The 12,980-nt window shown below is 36.1% G+C and overlaps 1 protein-coding gene across 1 annotated transcript in view; it reads right to left on the reverse strand.

Moving 5' to 3' along the window:
- Window positions 1-12,980, reverse strand: part of LRP1B (LDL receptor related protein 1B) — a gene marked incomplete at its 3' end in the record, with an annotated part of 2,351,282 nt that overhangs the window by 95,653 nt on the left and 2,242,649 nt on the right. The window contains exon 103 of the mRNA XM_082630936.1: window positions 1,141-1,257. Within this exon, the coding sequence (XP_082487062.1) occupies window positions 1,141-1,257 (117 nt within the window). The remainder of the gene's footprint in view (window positions 1-1,140; window positions 1,258-12,980) is intronic.

Raw genomic sequence — 12,980 nt, forward strand, 5'->3', positions numbered from 1 at the left:
ACTAGTATGGCTGAGAAGAATAGTAATAATAATAATAACAATTTTTCATATTTTACAAAATGGCTATTATTTGAGAGAATTTATAAGAAATATAACTCTTGGTACTGAAATTTAAACAAGTAAAATAACAACATTTATATTTCACCTATTATCTAAAGCTTGTAAAACATAAAATGCCTTTTAACATATATTTTCCTTCAATGTTCCTTGAAATAGTAAAATGTACATTTAAGCTAAAACAGGTAAATTTTTGTAATCAATTATGTGAATACGGAATTTTTTTCCATCTAGGGTTATCATACAAAAAACACACACTTCCAGTAAAGACACAGTAAAAGTTCAATGCAATTAATTTTCTTGAAACTTCTCTGATTTTGTTTAAAAAAAAAGGAAGCAAAGAAATATTCAGTAAATAAAATATGTAAATATAAAAACCTCAAGTATATATTGTGAACAATTGGTGTTAAATAGGTAAGCGGTTTTGGTAGGAAAGGGAAAGAAGAACAGAAGGGAAATCAATTAGTTTCATCAGAAAGAACTGAGATTGCTAGGCAAAAAAAGTGTGAGACACAGAAAGGAGTCAAAAATGAGAGTAAAAAATAGGAGGTAGACACAGAGATGGAGATATAAAAGGGTGCCACAAAAGAAGAGTACATGTAGATTGTGCAGTCACTTGTGTGAGAGGTAAGTTGTCATTTTTACATATTGCTTTTCACATGGATGAGAATATCCCTATCAACTACTTAAAATAATAATTTTTACTATGAAGTTTTACTATATACAATAATTTCCTACTTATCACTGCAATTTGAAATAAAAATTAGCGTTCACAGGCACTAATCTCGACTACTTGAAGTGTTCTGCTCAGAATAGAACATCAACGGAAGCAACAAACAGAATGAATATTTTTTGAATCCGGGTAGCAATGGACCACGTTTGTTCTAGAGTCAGGAAGTTCTTCTGGCCTGGCCTCTTTGTTATTCTAGTAAGAATGAAAATTGTAAGGAATAGTAAGAGCTGTAAGTTGAAAAGAGAGAATTTGAGGAAATACAGAATGTAAAGCTTTCATACTTATACTTATGTATCATTATTTAATACTTTAGTGATAATTAAAAGCAAAAACAAGAGCACTTCACAAACCTTGTTTGCTGCTGACAGAGATTACTGAATCAGAGCCGTCATATAGAACACTGCCAATAACAGAGAGCTCAAGGTCGGCCCAGTATATCCGTTCACTGAAATGATCCACGGCCAGACCTGCAAAATCAATACACACAGACAAATAACAGCAATACATCTGAGATTATTTAAAATTATGTTTCTGCTCTTTTAATGTCTTATTATAATTGACATTTTTCTTCAAACATCTTAGAAATTACCCAGTCTATATCACAGTAGTGCAAAAATCAGAAAAACTGAAATAGCTTAATCCCTATCTGAAATACATGTGTATAGATTACATAGAATTTATTTAATAAACTGTGGCAAAAAAATCTTACTTCACGTAGGGAAAGCCACCCTAAATATCTTTCCTTTCTACACTTCTTTCTTAATTATGGTTATTTTCTAAAAGAATTTCCCATGATACTTTCATCATTTAAATCACTTACCCAACCATTATTTAAAATAATTCAGTGTAATTAGTTATATTTTGAATCTTTTCATGAAGGTGCATTTCTCAGAATATAAAAGGTTCATGGGCTTAATCATAAGATATTTTCACCCATTTGGAGTTAGTCTACAGTGTTATGAAACACCTGTGTGCAGGCTGAAGTATAAATTGACTAAAGATTGATGTTTATAGTAGGGAAGAATGAATAGTAAATTCCTTAATTAAGTTTCTAGTTGTATTGATACTTAAATTTTTCACTCTACTTTTTTAGTCTAATCATTAATTTGCTCTGAGACTGTTTGTCTTTCTTTATATCATCAGTATCTGTTAGTGCATATCAATGGACTAACATAATAATGTAGTAAAAAATAATGTTTTGCTATTTATTCAACTTTTTATTTTGTATTTCATAATGTGATTGGAGTCTAGCCGGTGTCTTCTTGCACAAATATCAACACATATAATACCTTAAGTAAACTTCATTCAGTATAGAAGAGTAAGATCTATGACATATGAATTATACAACAAATCCTCACTGCTATAGATATTCAATTTTTAGGACATAGCTAGTCTTTAGATATGGCATACTTTGATTGTACAATGCAATCAAAATACCTTTGGCATCTGAATGCTAAAGAGCTTTCTGAATCAGCTCATTCAATTAAAAAACCGAGGTACCTCTCAATGGCAAGGCAACTGAATGAAAAGTATTTTTGAGTTTACACTAATTGTATTCCTGTGTAGAGGGGCCAAGGTTAACAATCAAAATGAAAGCATATCATGGTGAAAATCATTTGGGAGTAATTCTTCAGTTCAGTATGTAGATCTATCCCAAATGTAATCAAACTAAATATAAATATTTCTCCTCAAGTAGAATATAAAGATGTTCTATGCCCAATCAGCCTCTGAGAAATGAGTTAACAATTAAAACAAGTGGCCCATGTTTTACTAGTTTCTGCTCAATGATCAATTTGTTATTTGGAGTTATGCTGGGAATTAGGTTTTTGTTTCTTCATGTATAATTATGGGTAACATGAACCATAAAACGATCCAGCTTCCTGCTGCCACCATTCTGTTTCAAAAAGGTTATCTCAGAAAGATTGAAAATGCTTTTCTTTCTCTCCCACCAGTGTAACACAATACTACATACTAGTACCTGGCAGTGTATGGTGCAAGGGAGGAGCTTTGTTTTTAAAAAGCTGTTCCCGGGCTTCCCTGGTGGCGCAGTGGTTGGGAGTCCGCCTGCCGATGCAGGGGACGCGGGTTCATGCCCCGGTCTGGGAGGATCCCGCATGCCGCGGAGCGGCTGGGCCCGTGGGCCATGGCCGCTGGGCCTGTGCGTCCGGAGCCTGTGCTCCACAGCGGGAGAGGCCGCGGCAGTAAGAGGCCCGCGTACCGCAAGAAAACCAAAAAAAACAAAAAGCTGTTCCCAACATAATGGGTCTCTACATTTGAATATTAAAATTTTTAATCATATAAAAGAAGAAAACAATGGGTGTGTAATCTAATTTAATTACCAATATTGTTTCCTCAGATTCAGCAGCAGTAAAAATTTCTCAAACGTGTCATACATTGCATTGTTAGTCTAGGCTTTAGACAAACACATCTATATCATCTCCAGTCCCATACTGTACTATTTTGGATGGAATTACATCTAGATAAAAATTATATAACAAAGCTTTTAGATGAGTGGGATTTATATTCCCCCCACATCCACAAGTCAATGATTTTGATTTTTCCTTAAGCCCTTTAATAAAACAGATAGTCTTTTAAATTAAAAAGTTAAAAAAGGAATCAACTTACTTTTTTGTTATAGAGATGAGTCAAGTTTATATGAAAGAACAAGTTCATTTCTATATCTTTAAAAAAATCACATCTATTTTTTGTCTTTAACAAATAAGCAATAATAAAATGGGGGAAAATATCAATTCCCAGGAAAGTTATTCTTATTGAACTGGGAATGGTGAATATTTGGAACCAAGTCAGTGTAAGTACAGAAAATTTTAAATAAAATGTCATACATGTTCTAATCAAGCATAATGGAATCACAGTTTGGAAGTGTTATGAAAGATAAAGTCTCAATAAGTTTTAGGAGCACATGATAATGACCCTAATTGTGTATTCATTTTCTAAACATCTCCCATGATATTAAGACTACTGTTACATTTTAGGAATTTTTGAATCTAACTTTTGTTGAACTCTGAAAATTTCCAAGATCCTCCCACTAGTTCCCCTATTTCCACTATGATCTAAAAAGAAGAAAGAAAATGGTAAAAAAATCTTATGAGAAATGATCACAGTACCAATGTGATGTTTAAGAGAGAAAACTTGGAGAGAGAAATAAATTAAAATCACTATGTTTTCAGAAAGAGAGAAAAAGATTTTATACATTTTGTGTTAAAGGAAAGTCAAGATTTGTAAGGTAGTAATACCCAACAGGTGTGCACTACCCTATTCTTGATTTAAGAGGTATAAGAGGGGTCCAAAAAACTAAAAATACTTACCACTATGTCAATTAAAAAAAAATTGTTAAAAGTATTTTTTGAGACAGGTTGCCTACATAGGGTCTTAGATTCCAAACTACATTAAAGTTGTTTTTACACATATATGTATACATATGTAATATATACACACACACACACACACACCATACATGCACACACACATACCTACTTATGATTATTAGTAAAATAATGTATCAAGGAATTGCAAAATAGTCCTTAAGTTTTTATCTATTTCATTTAATTAGAGATCTTTTGTTGGTCAATGACAAATAATTTACTGAGTGAATCAAATAAGTACGACTGGTCCAGGACCAGTGTGTACTTGTTTATTCTCTCAGAAATTGCCACGCTTTGAGAGGAGGGAAAGGTAACATAAATAAGCTTCTGTATATCAAATAATATGGTATTTAAATCAGACTCATGTAATTCGACATGCCCTCCTACTGCAGGGAAAACTGGAAAGTATCCTTATCTGACACAGAATTCATTAACTCAATACATATTTGTAAGGCAACTCTCTTGCACCATACACTGCCAGGGACTAGTATGTAGCAAAGAATAAAACAGATCATGTTCCTGCTCTCATGGAGCATCCTACTCAACCACCACACAATTGATTGAATCAGAATATAGATCATGCTTCTTGTATTTAATATAGGGCCTAACAAAATGAAGTGTGCTATTTGTTAAAAGAGATCTTAAAACCATACCATGGGTTAGAGTGTTAAAAATTGCAGGCATTCATCTCTTCATTCATTCAACATATAATTAGTCTTAAGCACATACTAATTACAGGCACTAAAACATTCTACAGGGGATATAACAAGAATATACATTATGGTTTTGGTTTAACCTGTTATGGTCTTGCTGGGTACATAGATTATATATTAAGGAGTCAATGATCTACTATATCATTAAAACAGTAGATTATGGAGTACCAAGTATGGAGATAACGAGTGCTTTCAAAGCTCAGAAAATTGAGGTATTCTCATGAGTTTGGAAAGGAGGCAATGGCAGTGCTGGTGGTGAGCAAATACAGGGCTGTCTGGATGGTGGGCTAACTATCAGATCAGTACAATTCCAACCCTAGAATGCACAGAGGTTATATAAAGGGACAGAGACAATTTTCTATCTATTCCTATTGTTGTTCATAATGCCGATATCACCTTCACTCTATTGAAGTACAGAGTATAACCAAATGTACTGCATCCTAGTGCACATAGTCATTCATGGGTGCATCAGGAAAGACAGAATTTCCTTTAAACCCCAAACGTAAAGAACAAGATATTACACATGGAGGGAAACAGAGGCATTATTATAGTTACTGATTTCATATAATAACTTTGGAGTCAGGTCAGATATTTATAAACATACACCAACAAAAGAGAGAATATAGGTATGAATAAGTCTAAGATGTTTCTAGGAAGACATAAGCAATGAATGTACTTCCATGTAAGGATATTTTGTAGAATATATTTGCATAAATGCACATGTCCTCCCATATATAACATGCATATATGCATATAGATGCAGAATGGCTAACTGCCAGCTTTTCATTGTTACTTTCTAGTAATATGCTATTTATAAAATCTAAATTATCTATTATTTCCTAAAAATCTTCTGAGATTTTTTTTTTTTTTTTTTTTTTTTTGCGGTATGCGGGCCTCTCACTGTTGTGGCCTCTCCCATTGAGGAGCACAGGCTCCGGACGCGCAGGCCCAGTGGCCATGGCTCACGGGCCCAGCCGCTCCATGGCATGTGGGATCCTCCTGGACCGGGGCACGAACCCGTGTCCCCTGCATCGGCAGGCGGACTCTCAACCATTGAGCCACCAGGGAAGCCCTGAGATTTGTTTTTGACTCATTTGTATATCAATAATATTTGGCATGCCATACTTAAGAGTTATCAAAGATAAAGACAACACTGAGAGATGTTTCTGCTTGATGGAATAAAATCGTGCCTAATTATACAAGACTAGCATTTCCAATATTAAGAAATTCATTTATTAAGTAGGTAGGCATGAAGTAAAGCAATAAATTTTTACATGTGGTGTGTGACTTTTTAAAATCTCACAGAATTCTAATTGATATACAATGAGAAAATTAATCAAATTAACAAAATATAATAAATGAAATTTTTAAATGTGGATAAAAATAATAATTGGTCCCCTTAACACTAGAATTGCACCTGTGAGCCACTCAGCACTACAGGACTGGCAGTAGAAATACATTCATGGGACAACTAACTGATGAACAATCATCGACAGGAAGACACTGGAACTCACCAAAAAAGATAGTCCACATCCAAAGACATAGAAGAAGCCTCAATGAAATGGTAGGTGGGGAGCAATCACAATAAAATCAAATCCCATAACTGCTCGGTGGGTGACTTACAAACTGGAGAACAATTATATCACAGAAGTCTACCCACTGAGTGAATGTTCTGAGCTTCACGTCAGTCTTCCTAATCTGGGGGCCCGGCAATGGGAGGAGGAACTCCCAGAGAATCAGACTTTGAGGGCTAGCAGGATTGATTACAGGACTTCGACAGGACTGGGGGAAACAGAGACTCCACTCTTGTAGGGAACACACAAAGCAGTGTGAGCATCAGGTCCCAGCAGGAAGAAGTAGTGAACCAATATGAGACTGAACCAGACCTACCTGCTAGTGTTGGAGGGTCTCCTGCAGAGGCGGGGGGGTGGCTGTGGCTCACCGTGGGAACAAGGACACTGGCAGCAGAAGTTCTGGGAAATACTCCTTGATGTGAGCCCTCCCGGAGTCCAACATTAGCCCCACCAAAGAGCCTGTAGGCTCCAGTGCTGGGTCTCCTCAGGCCAAAAAATACAGGGAGGGGACTCAGCCCCACCCATCAGCAGACAAGCAGATTAAAGTTTTACTGAGCTCTGCCCACCAGATCAATACCCAGCTCTACCCACCACCAGTCCCTCCCATCAGGAAGCTTGCACAAGCCTCTTAGATTGCCTCATCCACCAGAGGGCAGACAGCAGAAGCAAGAAGAACTACAATCCTGAAGCCTGTGGAATGAAAATCACATTCACAGAAAGATAGACAAAATGAAAAGGCAGAGGACTAGGTAACAGATGAAGGAACAAGATAAAACCCCAGAAAAACAACTAAATGAAGTGGAGATAGGCAAACTTCCAGAAAAAGAATTCAGAATAACGAGAGGGAAGATGATCCAAGACCTTGGAAAAAGAATGGAGGTAAAGATCAAGAAGATGCAAGAAATGTTTAACAAAGACCTAGAAGAATTAAAGACCAAACAAACAGATGAACAATAAAACAAATGAAATGAAAAATCCACCAGAAGGAATCAATAGCAGAATAACTGAGACAGAAGAACGGATAAGTTACCTGGATGACAGAATGGTGGAATTCACTGCAGCAGAACAGAATAAAGAAAAGAGAATGAAAAGAAATGAAGGCAGACTAACAGACCTCTGGGACAACATTAAACACACCAACATTCGCATTATAGGAGTCCCAGAAGAAGAGAGAGAGAAAGGACCCAAGAAAATACTTGAAGTGATTATAGTTGAAAACTTCCCTAACATGAGAAAGAAAATAGCCACCCAAGTCCAGGAAGCACAGAGAGTCCCAGGCAGGGTAAACCCAAGGAGGAACATGCCGAGACACATAGTAATCAAATTGACAAAAATTAAAGACAAAGAAAAATTATTAAAAGCAACAAGGGAAAAACGACAAATAACATACAAGGGGACTACCAAAAGGTTAACAGCTGATTTCTCAGCAGAAACTCTACAAGCCAGAAGGGAGTGGCACGATATATTTAAAGTGATGAAAGGGAAGAACCTACAACCAAGATTACTCTATCTGGCAAGAATCTCATTCAGATTTGGCAAAGAAATCAAAAGCTTTACAGACAAGCAAAAACTAAGAGAATTCAGCACCACCAAACCAGCTCTACAACAAATGCTAAAGGAACTTCTCCAAGTTTGAAACACAAGAGAAGAAAAGGACCTAAAAAACAAACCCAAAACACTTAAAAAAATGGTAATGGAAATATCCATATCGGTAATCATCTTAAATATGAATGGATTAAATGCTCCAGCCAAAAGACATAGGCTCACTGAATGGATACAAAAACAAGACCCATATATATGCTGTCTACAAGAGACCCACTTCAGACCTAAGGACACATACAGACTGAAAGTGAGGGGATGGAAAAAGATATTCCATGCAAATGGAAATCAAAAGAGACCTGGAGTAGCAATACTCATAGCAGATAAAATAGACTTTAAAATAAAGAATGTTACAAGAGAAAAGGAAGGACACTACATAATGATCAAGGGACCAATCCAAGAAGAAGATATAAGAATTATAAATATATATGTACCCAACATAGAAGCACCTCAATACATAACACAAATGGTAACAAGCTATAAAAGAGGAAATCAATAGTAACACAATAATAGTGGGGAACACCTCACTTACACCAAGGGACAGATCATCCAGACAGAATATTAATAAGGAGACACAACCTTTAAATGACACAATAGACCAGATAGATTAATTGATATTTATAGGACATTCCATCCATAAACAGCAGATTACACTTTCTTCTCAAGTGCATACAGAACATTCTCCAGGTTAGATCACATCTTGGCTCACAAATCAAGCCTCAGTAAATATAAGAAAATTGTAATCATAGCAAGAATCTTTTCTGACCATAATGATATGAGATTAGAAATCAGTTTCAGGGAAAAAAATGTAAAAAAAACAAACACATGGAGGCTAAACCATACGTTACTAAATTACCAAGAGATCACTAAAGAAATCAAAGAGGACATAAAAAAATACAGAGACAAATGCCAATGAAAACATGACAATCCAAAACCTATGTGATGCAGCCAAAGCAATTTTAAGAGGGAAGTTTATAGCAATGAAATCCTACCTCAAGAAACAAGAAAAATCTCAAATAAACAACCTAACCTTACACCTAAAGGAACTAGAGAAAGAAGAACAAACAAAACTCAAAGTTAGTAGAAGGAAAGAAATCATAAAGATCAGAGCAGAAATAAATGAAATACAAACAAAGAAAACAATAACAAAGATCAATAAAACTAAAAGGTGGTTCTTTGAGAAGATAAACAAAATTGATAAACCTTTAGCCAGACTCATCAAGAAAAAGATGGAGAGGATTCAAATGAATAAAATTAGAAATGAAAAAGGAGAAGTTACAATGGACACTGAAGAAATACAAAGCATCCTAAGAGACTACTACAAGCAACTCTACGCCAGTAACATGGACAACCTGGAGAAATGGACAAATTCTTAGAAATGTATAACCTTCCAAGACTGAACCAGGAAGAAATAAAAAATGTGAACAGACCAATCACAAGTAGTGAAATTGAAACTGTGATTAAAAATCTTCCAACAAACAAAAGTCTAAGACCAGATGGCTTCACAGGTGAAGTCTATCAAACATTTACAGAAGAGCTAACACCCATCCTCTCAAACTCTTGCAAAAAACTGCAGAGGAAGGAACACACCCAAACTCATTCTATGAAGCAACCATCATCCTGATACCAAAATCAAAGACACTGCAAAAAAAGAAAATTACAGACTAATATAGAATAATGAATATAGATGCAAAAATCCACAAAATACTAGCAAACAGAATCCAACAACACATTAAAAGGGTCATACATCTTCATCAAGCAGGATTTATCCCAGAAATGCAGGGATTCTTCAATATATGAAAATCAATCAATGCAATACACCATATTAACAAAGGGAAGAATAAAAACCATGTGATCATCTTAATAGATGCAAAAAAGCTTTTGACAAAATTCAACACCCATTTATGATAAAACCGCTCCAGAAAGTGGGCATTGAGGGAAACTACCTGAACATAATAAAGGCCATATACAACAAACCCACAGCAAACATTATTCTCAATGGTGAAAAACTGAAAACATTTCATCTAAGATCAGGAACAAGACGTGAGGTCCAGTCTAACCACTATTATTCAACATAGTTTTGGAAGTCCTAGCCATGGCAATCAGAGAAGAAAAGAAATAAAAGAATACAAATTGGAAGAGAAGAAGTAAAAGTGTCACTGTTTGCAGATGACATGATACTATATGTGGAGAATCCTAAAGATGCCACCGAAAATTACTAAAGCTAATCAATGAATTTGGTAAAGTTGCAGGACACAAAATTAATGTACAGAAATATCTTGCATTCGTAGACACTAACAACAAAAGATCAAAAAGAGAAATTAAGGAAACAATCCCATTCAGCATTGCAACAAAAAGAATAAAATACCTAGGAATAAACCTACTTAAGGAGGTAAAAGACCTGTACTCAGAAAACTATAAGAAACTGATGAAAGAAATCAAAGGTGACACAAACAGATGGAGAGATATATCATGCTCTTGGATTGGAAGAACAAATTTTGTGAAAATGACTATACTACCCAAAGCAATCTACAGATTCAATGCAATCCCTATCAAATTACCAATGGCATTTTTTACAGAACTAGAACAAAATATTTCACAATTTGTATGGAGACACAAAAGACCCCAAATAGCCAAAGCAATCTTGAGGGGGAAAAAAAGGAGTTGGAGGAATCAGGCTCCCTGACTTCAGACTATACTACAAAGCTACAGTAATCAAGACTGTATGGTACTGGCACAAAAATAGAAATATAGATCAATGGAACAGGATACAAAGCCCAGAGATAAACCCATGCACTTATAAATGCACAACTAATCTAAGGTAAAGGAGACAAGGATATAAAATGGAGAGAAGACAGTCTCTTCAATAAGTGGTGCTGGGAAAACTGGACAGCTACATGTAAAAGAATGAAATTAGAACACTCCCTAACACCATACAGAAAAATAAACTCAAAATGGATTAAAGTCCTAAATGTAAGACTGGACACTATAAAATTCTTAGAGGAAAACATAGGAAGAACATTCTCTGACATAAATCACAGCAAGATCTTTTTTGACCCACCTCCTAGAGAAATGGAAATAAAACCAAAAATAAACAAATGGGACCTAATGAAACTTAAAAGGTTTTGCACAGCAAAGGAAACTATAAGCAAGATGAAAAGACAACCCTTAGAATGGGAGAAAATATTTGCAAACGAATCAATGGACAAAGGATGAATTGCCAAAATATATAAACAACACATGCAGCTCAATATTAAGAAAACAAACAAGCCAATCCAAAAATGGGCAGAAGACCTAAATAGACATTTCTCCAAAGAAGACATAGAGATGGTAAAGAGGCACATGAAAAGCTGCTCAACATCACTAATTATTAGAGAAATGCAAATCAAAACTACAATCACCTCTTACTGGTTAGAATGGGCATCATCAGAAAATCTACAAACAACAAATGCTGGAGAGGGTGTGGAGATAAAGGAACCCTCTTACACTGTTGGTGGGAATGTAAATTGATACAGCCACTATGGAGAACATATGGAGGTTCCTTAAAAAACTAAAAGTAGAATTACCATATGACCCAGCAATCCCACCTCTGGGCATATACCCAGAGAAAACCATAATTCAAAAAGACACATGCACTCCAATGTTCATTGCAGCACTATTTACCATAGCCAGGTCATGGAAGCAAGCTAAATGCTCACTGATAGACGAATGGATAAAGAAGATGTAGTACATAAATACAATGGAATATTACTCAGCCATAAAAAGGAACAAAATTGGGTCATTTGTAGAGACGTGGATGGACCTAGAGACTGTCATACAGAGTGAAGTAAGTCCGAAAGAGAAAAACAAAGATTGTATATTAACGTATATATGTGGAACCTAGAATAATGATACAGATGAACCAGTCTGTAGGCAGAAATAGAGACACAGAGGTAGAGAACAAATGTATGGACACCGAGGGGGGAAAGTACAGGGGGCGGTGGTATTGGTGGGATGAATTGGGAGATTGTGTTTGACATATATACACTAATATGTATAAAATAGATAACTAATAAGAACCTGCTGTATAAAAATAAAATAAAATAAAATTCAAAAAAAAAAAAAAAAGGAGGGCTTCCCTGGTGGCACAGTGGTTGAGAGTCTACCTGCTGATGCAGGGGACACGGGTTCGTGCCACGGTCCTGGAGGATCCCACATGCCACGTAGCGGCTGGGCCTGTGAGCCGTAGCCGCTGAGCCTGCACGTCCGGAGCCTGTGCTCCACAACGGGAGAAGCCACAATAGTGACAGGCCCACATACCGCAAAAAAAAAAAAAAAAAGGAAATACATTCACGGGCCAGATGCCATCAAAAAAAAAAAATTCGTGTTATGGAGTTATGGTGGACAAGGTACGAATGCAAGGCTCTAGTACATGGCATAATATTTCTATAATTATTCTTAGTCTTCTAGGTATTCAAGAAATTATACCAATCAATTTACATTGGTTTTAACTTCTGATATAAATGAATTGTTATAAATTCTCTGTAAGGTAAATATTATCATATGTATTTTACAAATAAGAACATTGGTGCTGAAAAGTTTATGCAGGTTGCTGAATTTTAACTCATGCCTATATAAATGGAAGGCTTATACTCTTTCTACGACTCCATATTTCTTCTAATACACTATGCTATGCCCAATAGGGTATACTATCTTCCTTTTGAAACTTTTTTTTTTTTTTTTTTTTTTTTGCGATGTGTGGGCCTCCCACTGTTGTGGCCTCTCCCGTTGTGGTGCACAGGCTCCGGATGCGCAGGCTCAGCGGCCACGGCTCACGGGCCCAGCCGCTCCGTGGCATGTGGGATCTTCCCGGACCGGGTCACGAACCGGTGTCCCCTGCATCGGCAGGCAGACTCTCAACCACTGCGCCACCAGGGAAGCC

The sequence above is a fragment of the Mesoplodon mirus genome, assembly GCF_964341445.2.
Source record: "Mesoplodon mirus genome assembly, chromosome: 8".
Lineage (NCBI taxonomy): Eukaryota > Metazoa > Chordata > Mammalia > Artiodactyla > Ziphiidae > Mesoplodon > Mesoplodon mirus.